We start from the raw sequence: 21,198 nt of genomic DNA on the forward strand, positions 1-21,198 counted from the left end.
GACGCGGTGTCCCAGCCTCGTCGCTAGGGTGCCGTATTCCATTCTGGGCACCACACTGCAGGAGGTTCAGTGGCAGACTGGACTCTATTCCCCAAAGGGTTATCAGGATGTGAGAGAATCTCAAAACTTCGGGAGGACTGGTTGCTGAAGCAAGCTTAGGGGCAAGGAGTCCTGATCACTGAATTCTAATATTCTAATATTTGGGCTAATATTGGTCGTTAGGCAGAAGAGGGAATAGGTTATTATTTATTTTTTTTGTGGCTCCATGGGGCAAAATAGGACCAACCGAAGAACTTTCTAATAGCTCTGTAATGGTCAGAGAAACAGATTATTGAGGTAGGCAGTTCCCTATTAATTGAGCAACTAAATAAGCTATGGGCCAGGCATGGTTGTATGAGTTAGGTCTTGTTGCATAACAAAGCACATCAACATTGGTGGCTTAAAAGACACATATTTGCCATCTCACAGTTTCTGTAGGTCAGGAATCGGGCCCAGCTTAGCCTCGTACCTCTGGCCCAAGTTCTCTCATGGGGTACAGTCAAGCTGTTGGCTGGGCCTACAGCCTCATCTGAAGGTTTGACTGGAGAACCCACTTCCAGGCTCACTTATGTGGTCGTTGGAAAGCCTCCATTCCTTGCTGGCTGTTGGATGGAGGCTGTGGCAGGATGAATCGTATCCCTCGAAAAGGTACATTCGGGTCCCAGCTCCTGCATCTGTGAACGTGACTTCATTGGGAAGTAGAGTTTTTGCAGATGTAAGCAAGTTAAGATGAGGCCCCACTGTCTCCAAGTAGGCCCTAAATCCGATGACTGGTATCCTCGTAAGAAGGCAGGATACCCAGAAACAACGACGGGGGAAAAAGGCCCCGTGAGGAGGGAGGCAGAGCGTGGGGTGATGCAGCTGCGGCCAAGGAACACCAGCAATTCCAGGGAGCCAGCAGAAGCTAAGAAGAAGCAAGGAGGGGTTCTTCTCTAGAGCCTCCAGAGGCAGCATGTCCCTGCCGATGCCTTGATTTTGGACTTCTAGCCTCCAGCACCGTCAGACAAGGCACATCCGTTTTAGGCCAGCTGGCGTGTGGTGATTTGCTCCAGCAGCCCTAGGGAGCTAATGCAGAGGCCTCCTTCTGTTTCTTGCCCCTGGGGCCTCCCCACAGGGCTGCCACATGAAATGGCAGCTAGCTTGCTCAAGTAAGTGATCCAAGCAAGAGTGCATGAGGGAACACCCATGTGGAAATCACAGTCTTTTGTAACCTAATCTTGGAAATGACATCAGCACTGCTCTTCAGTTCTTTACAGTCGAGTCAGTCAGTCCAGCCCACCCTCAAGGGGAGGAGATTACATAAGGCTATAAGTATCAGGAGGCCGTGATCATTTGGGGTCACCTTAGAGACTAACACAATGACTTTAGGCTCTGATGTTGCTTTCTAGATGGTCATGCCCTAGTGGGAAAGACGAGCATATAAGTAGACATGGCATTCTGTGAGTGAGGTATAGCAAGACTGTTCATGAAAAGCTCTGGAACTTTTCAGACAGTGTTGGATTTGAGGCTTGACGGCATCGCTTCCAAAACCCTTCTGGACGAGCCACTGAACCTTGCTGAGCCTTGTCCTTCTCATCTGTAGAAATGGGAGATACTATTACGTATCTGTATGGCATAGATACAAACATGTACAAGCCCTTGGGGTGGTATCACATATGTAGTAGATGCTCAGTTAAGAAGGAGTGGAGGTTAGGATTGATTTACATGTTCTAATAGTGGTTAAGGAACCAATAAGAAAAGGTGGGCACTGTTAATGAGATGACCTTTTTTTTAATATATATTTTATTTATTTGACAGACAGAAATCACAACTAGGCAGAGAGGCAGGCAGAGAGAGAGGAGGAAGCAGGCTCCCCGCAGAGCAGAGAGCCCGATGCGGGGCTTGATCCCAGGACCCTGGGATCGTGACCTGAGCCGAAGGCAGAGGCTTTAATACACTGAGCCACCCAGGCACCCCATGAGATGACCTTTTTAACCAGTGTAACATTGTGCGTAGTGTCTGAAACTAGTTAAGATACCCTGGTTTTGGATAACTCTCAAGGTGTTTATTCATCCTTGGCATTTTAGGCACTAGAGCAGGACTGTGTTGTTTACAATGAAGGGAACAGAAGACAAGATGATTGAAGATTTGGGGAAAATAGGTTGGGTGGAGTACAGAAAGAGCTGTGATCTCACTATTTTGATCCAACTTTTGCTTGGTGTTTTTTTCTAAAAGGGGTTGATCTCTCACGTTTCGTGTTTGCTTTCCATTTGCCAGGTGAGAATACCGACCCCACGTTCTACATAAGCATGTTGCTCGCCACTCCGGTCATCGTTGCGGGCGCCATCATAGTCCTTCTGCTTTATCTCAAAAGGTGAGGCAGCTGCCGTGGTCGGCCTGGCCTGGGGCTCCAGTTACCACTCTCTAGGAGGGTATTGGGTGGTTGCCTCAGCTATCAGGAGCACTTTGGGTATAAATGGCTTTTCATAGTATGGCATGGCAAAGAAGGCTTATCGTGCCCATTTTCTGGTGGGGAAAATTGGGTTCGTTTCCCCCAGCCCTGCTCAGGAGCTGCTCCCTTTGTGTGCGTCTAGAATGATTGGTAGGCCCCATGTTCTTTCTCCTCTTTCAAATGCCTCATGTGGCCACAGATAGTTGGTAGCCCTTGGAACAAAGTTTTAGAAATGGAGAACGTTACTAATTAAGCGACTTGACTAGTATTAATGCAGAACAGGTTGCTGCTTAAAGCTGTGGGAAAGAGAGCATCAGCAGGTCGTGTCTGAGGGAAGGTTCTCTGCGCCTGCCGGCAGAGAGTGACTCGAGAGAGGCCGGAGAGGTGGGCCCAGCCAGCTCCCACAGGCCGTGGCAGGGGGTTGACATTTTTCTTTTCCTAAGCGTGACTGGGACACATTGGAGAGTTTTGAGCAGGGAAGGGTCACGACCTGATTTTACTGTCATAAAAGGTCAGCGCAGTTGCTGAACAAAGAATTGGCTTGGCCACGGATGGCGGCGGCTAGGCCAGTGAGGCAACGTTGCGGTGTGCGGTGGGCAAGGGGCAGGCGGCCTAACCTAGGACGTGAGCAGCGGAGGTACTAAGCTGTGGTCAGAGGCGGGCTGTGTTTGGAAGGTCGAACTGAGGGCGCTTGCTGACAGCTGCTCATCCATCCGTGGAGGTATAGGGGGGACTGAGGGTTCGAGGAACACTCAGGCTTCTGGGCTTCAGCAACTTGAGTGAACGCCAGAGCCATTTGCTGAGACAGAGAAGACTGTGAGGAGCGCTGGCTCTAGGGTGAGGGTGAGGACTTCAGGTCTGAATGGAAGTTAGAGATGCCGAGTAGATACCCAGGTAGAGATGTTGAATGGGTAGTGGTGTGATGAACCTGGAGTACAAGGGAGAGGTCTGGGCCGGAGATAGAGTTTTGGGAGCCCTCGACATGTAAACAGACCCGAAGCCCTAAGACTGGAGGAGAGCACTCGCACAGCGGCTGGGATAGAGGGCCAAGAACGGAGCCCTGGACTACACCAGTGTTTCAGGCCCAGGAGGTGAGGTAGGCCCACCAACGAGTACTATGAGGTGCAAAGATGGACGGGGGAGAAGAAGGAAGAAAAATTAAAGAAGAATGTACCCTGTTCTCAGAATATTATAAGCAGTAAGCCCCAATCAGGTTGATGATGAGTAAAGCACCATTATTTAAATAATGGGGGAGAGCGCACATACCTGCGTGCATACACGTATGCACACACGCACAGTCATAACTGTGTGAGGTGATGGACACGTGTTACTTCGCTTGATTGCAGTCATCATTTCATAATGTATACATGTATCAAAGCATCATGTCGTTCATCTCAAATATAATTTTTATTTGTTGAGTATATATCTCTATAAAGTTGGAAAAAAAGGTTTAACGATGATAGGGTATGAGTAGTCTGCTTACCCTCATGGCCCCTTTGGTCTACCCATCCTGGGTGATCTCAGGATATCGGTTTCTCAGCTTCTTGTGGAAATTTCTTCACAGCTGCATCATCATTATAAATGACTTCTGTCCCATGTTTTAGTCCAAGTCTTCTTTTCATGTGGCCTTTTTTAAGTGGGGTTGGAAGATTTGACCAAAAAAGTCTTCTGTTTTCTTAAAGGCTCAAGATCATTATATTCCCTCCAATTCCCGATCCTGGCAAGATTTTTAAAGAAATGTTTGGAGACCAGAACGATGATACCCTGGTAAGCCCTGATTCCATGAAGTTCGAAATTGGTTTTTGTTGGGAGGCTATGGGATTTGTAAAGAGTTTGGTAAAATGTACAAAACATAAAATTTTCCATTTTGACCATTTTTAAATGTACAGCTCAATAGCATTAGGTACACTCATAGTGTCAAGCAACCATCATTACGATTTCCAGAACTTTTTCATCATCCCAGATAGAAACTGTGCCTATTAAATAGTAAGTCCCCATTCTCCCCAGCCCCTGGTAACCTCTTTTCTACTTTCTGTCTCTATGAATCTGCCTATTCTGGGTACCTTGTGTAAGTGAAGTCCCACAACATTTGTCCTTTTTGTGTCTGGCTTCTTTCACTTAGCATAATATTTTCAAGGTTCATCCATGTTGTAGCATATGTCAGAACTTGTTTCAAAACTGGTTATTTTTTTCAAAGATTTTATTTATTCAGAGAGAAAGCACAAGCAGAGGGAGTGGCAGAAGGAGAGGGAGAAGTAGGCTTCCGCTGAGCAGGGAGCCCGACATGGGGCTCGATCCCAGGACCCTGGGATCCTGACCTGAGCCAAAGGCAGACGCTTACTTGACTGAGACACCCAGGCACCCCTAAAATTGGTTGTTTTAATCTCCATTTTATCTAAAAGATCAAGGAAGAGGCAATTTATCATGTTGTACCCCAGGGGTGCCTGGCTGGCCCAGTCAGTAGAGCATGTGACTCTTGATCTCAGGGTTGTGAGTTTGAGCCCCACGTTTGGTGTGGATCCTACTTAGAATAAAAAATAATTAATTAAAAAATGTGGTATCTCAGACTAAACATACCATTTGAGAAGTCCTCAGAACACTTTGCCCATCTCCTGTCACTGGGCTTCATTCTGTCCCCGGAGCAGGGAATCTGTTTAATCCAAACATTCAAGGAGTGGAGCCTCCCTGATGAAAGCAGTCTAGTAGGCAGGGCTTTTGCCTCTTGGATCCTTGGGGAAATAGAAAGATGGGGTGAAGCGCGGAAACCGATCTTGTTCATGCTGTTGCCTGGAAAGCTGGCCTCCGAAGACAAGGCAAACCCACCCGAACTGTTATGGTTAGTTAGCTGCAGACTCATGCTGGAATTTGTGGCTGGAAAACCCAAGACCCCAGGGGAACCCAAGAGTGTCAGGTTTCTCTGAGAAGCACATTCACCCAAATAAAATAACGAAGATACTAAATAGGATAAATATCACTATTCTTACATAGATTTTAAATGAATAATATGAGGCACGGGGCAATTAATTGAGTGAAGTAGCGCAGCCACTAGCACATAGTGGTCTGGGCTCTGGAGTCCGATTGTCTGGATTCAAATCTCATTTACCATCTGTCTGACCTGAGGTAACTTCCTCAACCTCTCTGGGCCTTGCTATTCTTAGCTGTAAAGTGGAGGTAACGATAGCTCCTGCCTCGAGGTGGTGTGTGGGTCCGGTTACTTGAATGCATAAAGTCTGCTTGGCGTGTAGGCACTTGTGAGCACCTGGCCAGCCTCGGTGATTACCATGAGCATCGACACTTTCCATTTATTGTTAATCCACAAACAGTTCTTTTTTCTTCTTCTTTTTAAAAAGTAAGCTCTACGCCCAACATGGGGCTTGAACTCATGACCCCGAGATGGAGAGTCCCATGCTGTGCCGACTGAACCAGCCAGGTGCCCCTCCCCAAACACTTCTTATCATCACAAGTGATTCACAGTAGCGCGATGACATACAACCGGGTGTGGGGGGGTGGCGCAGGGAGGCCCATGTGCTTTCCGGGGAGGTTTCGTCTGAATCACATTTTCACCGAGTCATGGTCACACTGCCAGACCCCGGGGGATGGGGCCCCACCAGGCAGGTGGGTCCCAAAGTCATGTGCCTGATGAGGAGATGGTACGCTGTCACCAAGGGGCAGTATGGCAGCCGGTGGCTCTTCGCCTTCAGTGGAGTCATGACCAACTGGAGCATTTGCAAGAACAGAGCCTCCTGGGCCCCATCTCCAGAAAGTCTGACTGCACAGGTCTGGGGTGGGCTCCGCTCCTTAAGTCTGCCTATTTGACAGGAGCCCACAGAGGATTCCTATTCTGGCAAGATCATTTGCAGAGTCCACTTTGAAAAACACTGGGGTGACTACTTTCCTTAGGATGACCCCGTCGCTCTCTCCATCTCCCCAGCCAGTGCGCGAGCTGCCGGGGGCGGGAGCCGTGCAGGTCCTCGGACACCTCTAACAGGTCCCTGAAAGTCCGCTCTATGGACACAGTGTATCAGGAGCTTGGCCTCTGTTCCTTGTTGCGTCCTCATAACCGCCCTTCGGCAAAGGTGCTGTTAGTACCATTTTTTTTTTTTTTTTTTTTTTTTTTGCAGATGAGGAAATGAAGCCTCAGCGAGGTTAGCTAACTTTCCTGCGGTCACACAGCTAGTAGGTAGTAAGGGGGGATTTGACCCGGCATGGTCTGATTCTAGACTTCTCTCTCTCTTTCCACTCTGCTGCATCGCCTTTTGTACGAGAGAGTGTCCTCAAGAGCTCACTACCTTCAGAGAGTTGTTCTTGACAGAAGGGGAGAGGGTGGGGCCGGGGCCTTCCAAGGAAAAGGTCTGGAGTCACATTCCGGCCGGCCTTCTGTGGGAAAGCATAAGGAATAGCAGCCCGACAGCAGTGTGAAGGGAGCGGATTAGAAGCGGAGGCACGGTAGCAAACTGGGAAGCTAGTCCCGAACTTGCCACATCCAGGCTTTTGTTTGGCCGGCGTGGTGTGTTTCAAGGGTTTCAGTCTGGAAGCTTCAGCTGGCCATACACTCCTCCACTTTTTCCAAGGCCCTACCGTTCCCAGTTCCCACTGGTTTCAGAGTTGAGCTGACCTGCCAGACACCTCAGGCTTTTGCACTCACTGCCCCTCTCAGCAGAACGAAGACGAGTTAAAGTGCCGTGACGCAAATGCCCAACGCCCATGAAAACACGTCTGGACTCACTAGTATATACAGGACATGCAGCCAGAGCATGGAGGAGATAGAAATGTCCAGCCTAGTAAGTCTGAAAAGTGATCATGGCCAATGTTAGCAAGTGCGGAGGGAGCAGGCGCCTCTTCCTACAGAGCGGTGTTTCTTCCTTCTGGAGGGCAGCTTGGAAAAAATGTCACAAGAATCTTTGATCTGGTTGTTACACTTTTAAGAGTCCGTTTTGAGGAAGTAACCCAACAATGGCACAGGGACGGGCAATGCAGCATTTGTCTCTAACATGGAAAACTTAGAAGCCAGTGAATCATCCACAATATAGAATTAGTTAAAAAAAAAAAAACAAACAACCAAGTTAGGTTTTCAAAGCATTTAATGTCACAGCAAAATAATCACGATAGAAGAGTAAGAAACATCATCCCGCAGACTATACTGGATCCTGATTTGGATAAAAACGCATGAATATACATTCAGAATCACGAGTGGAAGGAGAGGGATCAAAATGATCATCTCTGGGCAGAAGGGCCACACGGATAATTGGGTTATTTTCTACCTTTCTGAAATTTCCAAATTGCCTATAATGAGCATGTATTACTTTCATAATGAAAAGGAACCCTACACCAAGTCATTAAGGGGAAAGAGACTATTTCGGTCATCTGGGTTTGAGAGGTAGTAGGGACTTGAACTTAGGTGGCAGCAGAGGGGATCGACGCAAGAGACATTATTAAAGGCAACTCATTACAGCCTGGGGACTCTGTGGGCAAGGAAAGGTAGAGAGAGTAAAAATAATCTCAAGGTTTCGAGCCTGAGTGATAGAGTGAATGATGGTAACATTGACAGCAAAATCAGATCAATTATCTTTCTCAGAGATGGGAAAATTGCTTTTTTTCAATTTGCTGTCTAGGGGATAATATGTTGTCCCGATGAGTCAGAGAATTCTATAATTTAGCGAGGCAGATACGCTGACAAGATGGACTGCTAAAAGCATAAGATGTTTTTGTTTGTGGTGGTTGCAGACCATTAAATAAAATCAGGCTTTAAAACCAAAAGTATAATGAAAATGCCAGACAGGGGGGAGGGTAATAGAACAAATTTTCATGTTTTCTCTTTAAGCAAATGAGTAATCTTCTTTTCTCTACACGACAGCAATCCTCCCCAGTGGAGCTGCATATGCGGCAGAAAGACGAGCCTTTTACTTCTAGAATTATCGAATTATAGAATGAACATGGCCCTGGGGGTCCTCCAGTGAGGTGGACGTTTCATGCACTGAGTTATCTATCTTTAACCGTGAACTGTTAAGACGCTAAGATGCTAGTCCTAACCCCTCATTTCTAGAGATGGGGACGGTGGGGGCCCTAGAGACATTTCTCAGGGACTGTCACCGAGAGAGGTCATGGCAGAACCTGAACCAGAGGCCATAGTAGCCCAGAGTTACCGGCTCCTAATCCCGAGGAATAATCCCTGCCCTTTCCTAATACTCCTTCCCACTACACCATCCATAGTGGTTCTTCGGGAATAAAAAAAACCAAAACAAAACAAAACAAAAAACCCCAAAAACCTCATTTAGGTGTGGCCACGAAGAAATGAAATCCTCTGTATAGTTTTCCTTAAGGTTCCTAGTGTTTTGACAGTGTTTTGCTCATCGCTATAGTAACCCCATGGCCAACAGCATTTCTTCCTGTGGCTTTGCTGCTTGCCTTCCCTTCGTGACTAATTGGGCTGTGGGCCACCTCTGGGGGGCAGGGGGCTGTGGGGGGGGGCGTTTGCTTCTCCACATCTGCATTTCTGTTTCATCCATAAAACATTATCTGTTCTTCCCCCGCTTCTTGGAAACGAGTTCTGTTTTCCGCACTGTGCCAGTTTCGCATTCCTGATTGGGAAGCAGCTTGTTAGCTGGGAGTCAGCTTCTAGATACTGCTGAATTGTTTCTTCTTTTTTTTTTTCCCCTCACTTCACTACGTATCTTAAAAAACTAGGAACGTGAGAAAAAGAAAAGAAAAATGAGGACCGCTTTCCTGCATGAGGAAAATAGTGTGGCCTTCCTTTTAAAAGTGATTCATATCCCTTAATATCGTCTAACACTCACCCCTATTGCAATTTTTCCAGCCGTCCCCCAACTGCGGGGAGATGGGTCGGATCCAGTCGTGGCACCATTAGTGACGCGAAGATGGAGCGCTGAGTGTAGGGTGGTAACAGGGTGTCCCCTCCTGCCCCTTGACACTTTAGTCCCCCCTCACCACCTAAAGACAGTCCGCACGGCGCTGGGTTAGCGCCCTGTCGGCACCTTAACTCAGCTCTGTAGCTCATGCTCTCTGTGCCTGTTGGTCTCCTGGAGTGAATCAGTAGTTTCAGCAGGCTTTCTGAAGTGATGATTTTTCTCCTCTGTCACCTAATCTACATTTGTAAGCTGCCCCTTTTCTCCAAAGCAGGGCTTTGAGTCAGTAACTTGGCTCTTCGGTTATTCTGAAATTCTCTCTCTGCTAGGAAAGCAGGTAACCTGTTTAGTTCTTTGCCTTTACTTCTCAATTTTTAAAGGGACGGGTTGGAGCCATAGCCACGTTAAATGGTACCACCTTCGTCCCCTTCATACCACATTCAGCTGGTTCTTTTTTTTTTTAATTGAGTAAACTCTACCCCCAACGTGGGGCTCGAACTCACGACCCCCAAGAGTCACACGTGCTACCGACTGAGCCAGTCAGGTGCCCCTCAAATGGTTCTTTTTTTTGCTGCATTGATTTTTTTTAAAGATTTATTTATTTATTTATTTGACAGAGAGAGATCACAAGTAGGCAGAGAGGCAGGCAGAGAGAGAGAGGAGGAAGCAGGCTCCCTGCTGAGCAGAGAGCCTGATGCGGAACTCGATCCCAGGACCCTGAGATCATGACCTAAGCTGAAGGCAGAGGCTTTAACCCGCTGAGCCACCCAGGCACCCTGGATTGATTTTTTTTTTTTAACGATTTTATTTATTTATTTGACAGAGAGAGAGAGAGAGATCACAAGTACGCAGAGAGGCAGGCAGAGAAAGAGGGGAAGCAGGCTCCCTGCTGAGCAGAAAGCCTCATGCAGGGCTCGATCCCAGGACCCTGAGATCATGACCTGAGCCAAAGGCAGAAGCTTAACCCACTGAGCCACCCAAGCGCCCTAGCTGCAATGATATTTAAGGCATGACGATCTCCAATTCATGTCATTCATCTTTCTATTGGGGATATTGATCTGAAGAAAACCGGGGCACGTAATCTGTTGATTTATATTCCTACAAGGCCGCTGTTTCACCCAGTGTTTGGGGCACGAAACCCACTTCACTTCTATGGAAAATTCACCATGGGAACTAACCAGACCTTGAAAGTATTCTTAAATGAACATTTAGTGTTCCGTGACACCACGAAATTTGTTTATTTCTTTAAATTAGAAGAACCTGTATTGCCTGCTGCTCTTCTAGGATTAGGTGACCAACAACTAAAAGCCAGTCATGTTAGCCTCCCAAATGCTGTTTTTTTCTTCTTTTCTACCTATGATGTTTTTCATCTTTGGCCATTATTTTGTTGTTGAGTACCTTGTTTTTAAAAATTGGCAGTGTGAGAATTGAATTACAGATGGGTAATTTTGTGGATTTATTTTATTTTTTTTTATTTTTTTTTTCTTCATTTTGTTTTTCACAAACCCTTGTGTCGAGGGCTGACTTTCAATAGATCGCAGCGAGGGAGCTGCTCTGCTACGTACGAAACCCCGACCCAGAAGCAGGTCGTCTACGAATGGTTTAGCACCAGGTTCCCCACGAACGTGCGTTGCGTGACGGGCGAGGGGGCGGCCCCCTTTCCGGCCGCGCCCCGTTTCCCGGGACGAGGGGCTCTCCGCACCGGACCCCGGTCCCGACGCGCGGCGGGGCACGCCACGCTACGCGGGGCGCGCGCAGCGGCCCGCCGGCGGGGACGGCGGGGGACCGGCTATCCGAGGCCAACCGAGGCGCCGCGGCGCTGCCGTATCGTTCCGCCTGGGCGGGATTCTGACTTAGAGGCGTTCAGTCATAATCCCACAGATGGTAGCTTCACCCCATTGGCTCCTCAGCCAAGCACATACACCAAATGTCTGAACCTGCGGAATTTTGTGGATTTATTTTTCTTTCTGCAAGTAATTTGAAAAATATACTGGCATAGAATTCACGAAATTGAATAATAGGTCAGAGCATTTGTTCCCTTTTCTTACACAGACATATTCATAGAGGCAGTCCTCAGGAAAAGGCCACAATGCTGATGATGAGTGAAAATGAGAGTAATCCAAGTTTTAGAAATGAAAAAAGACAATTGAAAAAAATTAATATCTCTTGGAAGCCATTTCTGCTGCAGGGCTCACCTCATTAAAATGGATTTTTTTTTCCTGTCCAACCCAGCTAATCATTGGGTCTAACGACTAGAAACCAATGAAGGTGTAATGTTCCGCATGCTTTTTTAAAAATTAAAATCTTTTTTTTTAATCTTTTTCTTTTAAAGCAACGTGGATTTATTATAGAGAAATGAGAAATACAGATCACCAAAAGAGAAAAATAAAGCCGCTCTTCGTCCTGTCACCCGGACATAACCATCTCTAAGGTTATGTGAGCAGCATAGAGAAATGGGACTTTTAATGACAAATGGAGTTACAATGACAACAGTAATCATAGTTTGTACTTAGGGGATTTTTGCTGTATATCAGACAGTCTTCTAAGCACTTCCTTCCTTAATTTGTCCCCACCTCGCAGTCGGTCTTACCTCCAGCACACAGATGAAGAAGGCGAGGTCCCACGAGGGAGTAGGTGTAGCGTGCTCACGACACCAGACCTAGGATCCACACTGACCGGGCGAGAGTCAGACGTGGCACCTGAACCCAGGCGTCCTGATCCTCCTGTCTGGACTCTGAGCCAGTCATAGGATATGTTTTAATAAAATGCTCACATTTAATTTTATTTGAATGTGACGGATGAGAAAGAAACAGGAGGAACTGAAGGAATTTCTGAACTTCTGACAAATTATAAAATTAGTTTTGATGATTATTGGAAAAGGCCATTTTCCCGTATGTTCTCCCTGTTCCCTCTCCATTTTTGAAGCTGTCCAGTGTCTGCACCGTCAGTGCAGGTAACTATTGCGTACCATAGTGTCTCTCTCAGAGCCCTCCTGGGGTCGTAATTCTGGGTGGGTGTATGTATTTGACGCTTACTGCCTGTCTTCATGTTCATGTCTCTCCAGTCACTTTGGTTGTTTGAAGCTCTAAACGTTTTCTCAGGGAGGCTTCATGGGACCAACATTTCCTGAATTATTTACACGTTGATGGAGTCTGCTGCATTAATAATTGAAAGTCATTTTAGCTAGATATAAAATCCATGGCTCACATGTTCTTGCCTTGGGCATCTTAAATGTGGCATCCATTTTCTTCTGGCATAAAATGTTGTCAAAGTCTGCTGACTATAATTTTCTGTGTTAAAACACTTGGTCTTGGGTCACCTGGCTGGCTCGGTCAGTGGAATGTGCGACTCCTGATCTCAGGGTCTAGAGTTTGGGCCCACGTTGAGCATAGAGCATACTTTAAAGACAAACACTTGGTCTTTTCTGTCTGATTGTCAAAAGCTTTTTTTTCTTTCAAGTCCAATAATTTTACCAGAATATGTCTTGATGTTGTTGGTCTTCTAGGCTTGATTTCTGAGGTAGGTGGTGTACCCTTTCAGTATGTAGTCTTAGATTTTTTTTTTTAATTTCAGTAAAAATATCTGGACTTCAGTTATTCCGTTCCCTTGTTTTCTTTGCCTGTCTTCTGTATTTGTCACATTCTCTTGAATAATTTTTATCCACCTTCATTTTTTTAAGATTTTTAAAATATTTATTTTAGAGAATGTGTGTGTGCACATGTGTGTGCACGTGAGCAGAGGGAAGGGCAGAGAGAGAGAGAGCGAGAGAATCTCAAGCAGGTTCCGCTTTGAGCACGGAGCCCAACTCGGGGCTGGATCCCAGGACCTTGAGATCGTGACCTGAGCCGAAGTCAAGAGTCGGGCAGTTAACCTACTGAGCCACCCGGTCTCTGGGTCAGCGTGGTGTCATTGTGTGTCAGTTGCTCCTCAGAGTGGAACTTGGCCCTAGAAGAGAGCTTTGGATGGCTTTGCGAGTTCATGGGGCCCAGGCCGCTCCCAGGCTCCAGCACGGACTCCTTGCACTGTCGCTGTTTGAAAGGGCAAACCCCTGCCGGTCTTAGTTGTTGTACATAAGTTAGCTTGCTGGGGTTTGAGTTATTTTAGAGTTCTCAGATCTATCAGATGTCCTGCCGGTTCCTTCTCCGTACCTCCTCCATAACTGATTCCATTGTGCTCTTGTGGCTGTCTCTACTTTGGCCACCCATTCGTATTTCAGGGCTCACGGGGGAATCATTTTGATCTGGTTCTGTCATAGATTGTGTCTGTGGATTGGGCAGTTGCTTTCCTGCTTACCCTGGTTTCCTTTCCTATTTGTGTTTTCTATGGTAGCATTTGGGGACGTTTAAAAACTGTGCTGCTGGGGTGCCTGGGTGGCTCAGTTGGTTAAGTGTTGGGCTCAGGTCATGATCCCTGGGCCTTGGGATCGAGGCCTGCATCCGGCTCTCTGCTCAGCGAGGAGTCTGCTTCTCCTTCTCCCTCTGCCTTCTGCTCGCCCTGCTTGTGCTTGCTCTCTCTCTTTAACTCTGTCAAACAAATAAATAAAATCTTTAAAAACAAAAACAAAACTATGCTGCCAACCACTACCTTGCCCCTAGCATTTCTCTGTAAACTGCAGACCATGGGCCAGATCTTGTCTCCTGCTTGCTTGTCTACAGCCTACAAGCTAAGAATGGTTTTTATATGTTTAAATTGTTGAAAAGATCTAAAGAAGAATATTTTGTTTTAGCACATGAAAATTATTTGAAATTCAAATGTCAGCATCCGTAAAAGTTTTGTTGGCAGACAGCCACACCTGTTCATGTACATGTTACCTGTGGCTCTTTCCATGCTGTGACAGCAGAGTGAGTTTTTGGAACAGAGACTCAAAGCTGAAAATATTATCTGGCCGGTGACAGAAAAAGTTTGTCAGCCCTGGTCCTATAATATGCTTTTTAGTGGCTATATAGTATTTGCCATTGTGTGACTATATCATAACATACGTAACCAAGACCCTATTGTTGGGGCATTTAGATGAGTTCTAAATGTCATCATTATAGACATTATGTCGTAGATATATATATATATAGATATATCTATATATATATCATAGATATATATATATATTTTTTTTTCTGTTCTTTGGGGGGATATATTGTTACAAGGTAAGATTGCTGTGTCAGAAGATATTAATACTTTTTAAATTCTTTGGTTAATAGTGACAAATTGTTATCCAGAAAGGATATAGAGGCTAAATATCTATTAAGGATACCGGTTCAATAAATTATGGTGCATTCATGCAATGACGTATTATGCAGAGGGTAAAGAAAATGAGATAGCTCAATTTAACTGGTATGTAAGAATCTATAATACATGCTGTTAAACACCCTGGTTACAGACAGAGTATGATTCCTTCATATTAAGGAAAGGGGGGCATTAAAATATATACTTTTAAATTTTTCACAAGAAGCATAGATTATAAGTAGGTTGTATGTCTGAACGGTGCTTCTGTCATGCTTTTGCCAGCCTGAGTGTATCTTTTTTTTTTTAATTCTTTCCAATTCACAGACGAAAAAAGGGCATCTTGTTTTCATTTTATGGATCAACTTTTGTATTGTTTATATGTTCATGGGCTTGAATTCTTTTGTGAAGTTCTTGTTCATTGTCCATTTCTTTTTCCCTGCCATATTCATGTTTTGGAAATTTGGTAGTTTGTAAAGCTCTTTTTTTTTTTAGATTTTTATTTATTTATTTATTTGACACAGATTGAGAGAGAGAGAGAGAGAGAGAGAGAGAACACAAGCAGGGGGAGTGGGAGAGGGAGACGCAGGCTTCCCGCCAAGCAGGGAGCCTGATGCAGGGCTTAATCCCAGGGTCTTGGGATCATGACCTGAGCTGAAGGCAGATGCTTAATGACTGAGCCACTCAGGCACCCCTAAAGCTCTTTTAAAAATTTGTTTATTTATTTATTTGGGAGAGAGAGAGCAGAGAGAGAGAAAGAGCCCATGCACGGGGAGTGCTGAGCGGCAGAGGGAGGAGGGTTAGGTTTAGGGTTAGGGTTAGGACACTGCTCTCAATCCCAGGACCCCGGGATCATGACCTGAGCCGAAGGCAGACACTTAACCCACTGAGCCACCCAGATGCCCCCATCAAGCTCTTTTTATCTATCAGCTATTAATCCTTCGGCTTGTTGTCTGTTTGCCTCTGTGTAGTATTTAGGGTGATTAATGTTGTTTTTCTTTTTTATGCATTCAGATCTTCTGTATTTTTTGTGTGTAGGAAGCCTTTTCCTGTCTCAGATTGATGTACTTGTTGCCCAGTATATTTTTCTAGACCTTACTTGATTTTGTTTTTTACATTTAGGTCTTTCATCCATAGGGAATTGATCCATGTGGGCCATCAAGTAGGATTTAACTTTATTTTTCAAATGCTTAGCCAGTTGTCTTAGTGCCATTTATTGAATAAGCCATTATTTCAAGGTTATGTAATTTTTTCAGACTGCTTTTTATTAGATCCTGTGCATTTCACATTTTCAAAAGGCAGGTTTGTTGATTTGATTTATGTAAAATACAGTTTCTTCTTTTTTAAGTGCACAGTTATTCTGTGCGGCTGCACTTGTAGCACATGTGTGCAGTTTTGTCGCTGCTACTCACGCCAGTCACGATCGAGAACATTTTCATCGTCACCATACCCTTGCCACCACTCATCTGTTCCTATCCCTAGTTTTGCCTTTTCCAGAATGTCTTATGAATGGAATCACCAAACACATAGATTTTGGAGTCTGGCTTATTTCACCCAGAACGGTGCATTTAAGAGCCGTCCGTGTTGATGTGTGATCCATGGTTCATTCCTTTTCGTTGCCAAGCAACATGCTGTGATACGGCTGCGCCGCAGTTTATTTAACCATTTGCTTGTTCAAGGACAGTGGGCTTGTTTCCAGTTTGGGGCTTTTATAAACCTTCATGTGGGGGTCTTTGTGTAGACATAGGTTTCCATTTCTCTTGGGTGGATACTTGGGGGTGGGCCTGCTGGGTCGGTGTCCGCTTCATTTTGTAAGGACCCGTGGTGGCTATGCTAGTTTGCATTTCCACCAGCACTGCAGGAGAGCTCCGGTTACTCTGCAGCTGTGTTGACACTTGGGATTGTCAGTATTTTTTTTTTTTATTTTAGCCATTCTGCTAGGAGTATGAGGGTTAACTCATTTATTTAGAATAATTTGGATATTTGAAGCAGTGTTTCTCAGCCCATCCCTGCCTGTGCTCTCCAAGACTGGGATGCTCCTGACCTGCTCAGTCCATCTCTAACTGTACAGCCCAAGGCAGCAGACTAATCACTGTTGCTCTTGTTTCTGTTTTTCTGCTTTGCCTTTCCTTTCCTAGGCTTCTCGAACCAGAAAACATCCGAGCAGAGAAGGAGCTTGGGAAAAATCTAGTGCAGGGGTGGCACACTTTCCCTGGAAAGAACCAGAGAGTAAATATTCTTGACTTACCCAGCCCTTTGCTCTTAGGGCAACTCACCTCTGCCGTTGTAGCGCGAACGCGGCCGCAGACCACACAGAAACAAAGAGGCGTGCCAAGAAAACTTTATTTACAAAAACAGGCGGCCTGCCGGGTCCAGCCCTTCCACCGCAGTTTGCTGACCTCTGGTTTAGTCCCGCAACTCTGTTTTACAGATGAGGGGACTGAGCTCAGTTTCCGCCCTTTGCCTTGATTTCTATGGAAAGAAGGCAAAGGCCAGGATATTGGCTTTCACCGTTAAGAGACGTTGAGTTCAGGATGAGCTTGCCTTTAAATGCATGATTCCCACTTCTTGCAAATGATGTCATATGAAACTGTCCGTATAGGGTCTTTCAAAAGTTTTAATTGCACTAAGACTTTTCGGGACATTTTATATATTGCCATTGACCTCGATGCTGGTTGACTTTTTGAGCCTGTTAATCTCTCTGGAGCGATGGGCAAATTGGAGTGGCAAGAAAATAGAGGTAGAAACAGTTATGTAAGAAAAGCACGCTGCCCTTTTATTCTCCTCAAAAGACTTCGTTTCCAGTTTCGGAGATGTCCGCATTCCTCTCTTGAGATAGCTATCAGGCATCATGTAACAAGCCCCTGCTCTCCCTTCTTTGAATGTTAATTCCCGATTGTTTCGTTTCATGAATTGTTCAAATAGATGAAGATTCTTAGTCAAAAACAAAACAACACAAAACAAAACCCCCCAAACCAAAACCGTGACAGGAAAACAAACACTCATGGTTCCATGCACGCAAACCTAAGAATAATCCCTGGCTGTGGGTCCTCAGGGAGAGAACATTGTTTACAAGAGTCATCCTGTGTGTGTGTGTTTTTTTCCTTCCTTCCAGCACTGGAAGAAGTACGACATCTACGAGAAGCAAACCAAAGAAGAGACCGACTCTGTGGTGCTGATAGAAAACCTGAAGAGAGCCTCTCAGTGATGGGGATAATTTATTTTAACCCTCAACGTGACCTTGTGAAGATTCATCCCGTTCTGCATTTTGTTATCTGGGAACTCGTGCAACTGAAACCACTGGGCCATTTGCAAACAGGCAGCTCCCGAAGAGCCCCTGCCTTTCTGTTGAGTCGTGCACTGAGAAACAAAACCTGAGGGGCTCCCTGTTGTTGAATTATAAAAGCAGACAGCCCTTGAGAAGGCTTCAAAGTCAGGGACAAAGCCAACGGCCATGATGGCAGCGGTAGAGTTCATCTTACCGAGGGTTGCGACAATTTCTGAGGGATCTGTGCCTGCTTTGTATTCTCTGTGTCCAGCAGTTCCAACTACATTTGATTTGTTGTATGAAACGCATTTTGGGTGCAGTTGCTAATGCCAACCCTGAGTCACGGAGAACATCTTGCAGCCGAAATTGATAAAATCTCTTATCTGTTTGGGATCTCATGGAGGAATGTGTGTGGCTCTTAAATCTCTTAGCAGTCTGGAATCATCAGCCCCCTGAGCAGCAGTACTCCTGCTTTGAGAGGCCCAGGCATGGGGCAGGGGCGGCTCCTTTCCCCACACCTTTCAAAGCCACCGTGGCAGGCTCCCCCCTCCTCCCCCGGCCCTCCCCACCCGGCGGAGGGAGGGGGGCTTGCTGGGGGTGCGGTGTGCTGTGTGCGGCCTGAGCCTTCTTCACCTCCACCGCCCGGATCAGATGTTCACCCCGTGTCCCTGCGCTCGGCCCCCAGCCCGGAGGCACCGCTCAGGCGGGTGACAGTCTAGCCGAGACTCTCCTATTCTTTACTGCTCTATCTCCACTGGTCAGTTGCCAGACCTTTCGGCTCCCCAGTTCCCATGCCCAGTCTCCCCTGCTGAGTTCACCCGCATTCCCGGCAGTGCGTCTGTCCCGTCAGAAATGAGAAAGCAGGATGTAAAGCTGCACAGAACACCTAGAGGGGCAGGGAGTAATTTGCATCTCAGGTAAAGTGTGAGGAGACTAAGAAACAGTGACTGATTCTTGCATGTTTTGTAACTTCTGCGTGAGTCTGCATTTCTTGGAAGGTTTTCAAGGATTACTGTTTTCTCTCTGCATTTTCTGAACAGAAAGGAGGTACAGTCTTCACTCCGCACTTCGCTCTTGGCTTCAGAAAAGAATAGTCAGGTCTTCCCCTTTTCCCTTCCGGCCCCAACTGGTTATGAGTAGGTTTTGCTTCGTATATGGATAGCATCTGAGGCTCCCACATTTATATTCATTTTTTTTTTGCATACTGAGTTAGGGTTCCCTCCTCACCCAGCCCTCCATTGGACCCACTGAGATGTTCCCTCTGCTCCTCCTTCCTCCAGATTTAAAGCATGGAAGTGAGAGGCCCTCCTCACCTCCGCGCCCTCCCCCCCCCCCCCGCCAGAGTCTCTCTTCTCATGCACACAGACTCCCGATTCTTGGTAGGAACTTGACAACTTGACACCTACAAGTTTCCAGACACTCACGCACAGGCAGCGCTCCGATGTGGCGGCTTGCCCCTCCTGCTCTTAGGGGATGGCGGGAGGAGGTCAGAGGTGCCTGCTCGCCGTGGGTTTGGGCCAAGGTGGCCACCAGCTTGCCCTGGCTTGTCAGAGGAAATTTCGTGGCACAGGTAGACGTCAGGGTGTTGCCTCCCTGTGCCTTTTTTTTTTTTTTTTAGGTCAGATTGAGGTGGGAGACAGGCGGAGTTGGGTGTCCCACCGTGTTACAAGATTCTCTAGAAAGAACATTGGGTTTTCCTGTGTCTGAGATGCTCTCCCAGTCAAGTCTTTTATAATTCTGGAAAGCAAAACACCTACACGCCTCACCCAGGGCCATTTTTCCTGGTATCCTATTTAGATGGCAGTGAGGGAGAGGGTGCTTTGGTATCATGATTCCCCAAGGGACGGCGGACGGTGACCATCACAGCCCCAGAGCAGGGACATTGCATGTGGTTTCCATTCCCTGCTTTGAGCTGTCAGATAGTCGAGGGAAAAGCAGGCGGTGAATTACGGGGATACCTGTAGCTCTTCAATAGTCACCGAAGAGGGAACTTGAATACGTCAGTGGGATTTCCATCACCTGTAGGAAACTTGGAGGTTCCTTTGCTATGTTACGCCTAAACTATATGGATTGTGTTTCCCTCGGCCTTCCTAAGAAAACCCACCATAAGGATGGTCATTCTTACTCTTTCATTCAGATAAGTTTTTCCTCTCTCTGGGCACTGAAGGGACACATGAAACAATGTTAAGAATATTTTTGGTAATGCCTTCAACTAGGGATCGTTTTGTTTAACTTCTTATATGAAAGCTTGAGTGAAATAAATACTGTCTTTTTGTATGTTACCCGCATGTCTTCCTTTGGTCTTATTTTAGGGCAAAGCGTTGTGAGGAGTGGGTGGCAGCAGAATTGGAGTTAAAAGAATAAATGTTGTGGGAAAAAAAATCCAAGACAGCTGTTTTATCTTCTAGTCGTTTCTCATAAGCTCCTCTGCTGTGCTCGGTGCACCAGTGTTTTTTGATAAGAACATGCGCCAAGCTTAATATCAGCACAGCCTGTGCCGGCCATACCCGAAGTACTTGATAAATTGTCTTTCTGATCATTCAGGACAATACACGGTGGGGCTGCTGCGGGGCGGGGCTGAGGGGCCCGGGAGGGAGAGCCGACTCCGCAGGGCAGGTGGGTTCGAGGGGCTCCAGCCGGCGGCGTTCGCCTGCGGGACGGCAAAGTGTGTCATTGCCAAAGAGGAGAAGTGGAGGGCCAGCTCGGCCAGCTGCTGCGGGTCTCCATCCTGACATACCTGGTGGTTTGGCTGTTCCTGGTGAAGAAGGGTTATCCAGCCAGCATCCCTCTCCCGGCAGAGCAGCAGAGCAGCGTGTCACCAGAGTCACGGGTGTAACCTTCATCAGCACCACCTTAGAGCTCAGAGAGCGGCGCTGGTCTGTTGTCCATGATGTCTTCCCACCCCAGGGAGAGAATGTCTGTCGTCACCAACGTGATTGTGACCCTCCACCCCCACCCAACCAGTGGCAGGAAACCTATGGGAAAGGAAAAAGAAATACAAGTATATACACGTGTGCGCACACACACACACACACACACACAGGCACATTCCTTTTTTAAAAAAGATTATTTATTTATTTATTTGAGATTGAGAGCAGAGCGAGTAAGAGGGAACATGAGTGGGGGGGAGGGGCAGAAGGAGAGGGAGAAGCAGGCTCCCCGCTGAGCTGGGAGCCCAATGCAGGGCTCGATCCCAGGACCCCAGAATCATGACCCAAGCCGAAGGCAGACGCCCAACCAATTGAGCCACCCAGGTGCCCCCCCACAGGGACATTCTTAAGGAGAGCATCCTGGTATACATGATGGGGGACCCACCCCCAACAGTTAGAATTAGTTTAAGCCTAGGGACGCCTGGGTGGCTCAGTTGGTTAAGCCGCTGC

At 46.6% G+C, this 21,198-nt stretch overlaps 1 protein-coding gene across 1 annotated transcript in view; it reads left to right on the forward strand.

Moving 5' to 3' along the window:
- Positions 1-20,100, forward strand: part of IL13RA1 (interleukin 13 receptor subunit alpha 1) — a 56,102-nt gene extending 36,002 nt beyond the window's left edge. The window contains exons 9-11 of the mRNA XM_080795247.1: positions 2,296-2,392; positions 4,153-4,237; positions 17,666-20,100. Coding sequence (XP_080651373.1) covers positions 2,296-2,392; positions 4,153-4,237; positions 17,666-17,758 — 275 coding nt within the window. The 3' untranslated portion in view covers positions 17,759-20,100. The remainder of the gene's footprint in view (positions 1-2,295; positions 2,393-4,152; positions 4,238-17,665) is intronic.
- The last annotated feature ends 1,098 nt before the right edge of the window (positions 20,101-21,198 follow it).

Source organism: Martes martes (genome assembly GCF_963455335.1).
Source record: "Martes martes genome assembly, chromosome: X".
In the NCBI taxonomy this organism is placed as follows: domain Eukaryota; kingdom Metazoa; phylum Chordata; class Mammalia; order Carnivora; family Mustelidae; genus Martes; species Martes martes.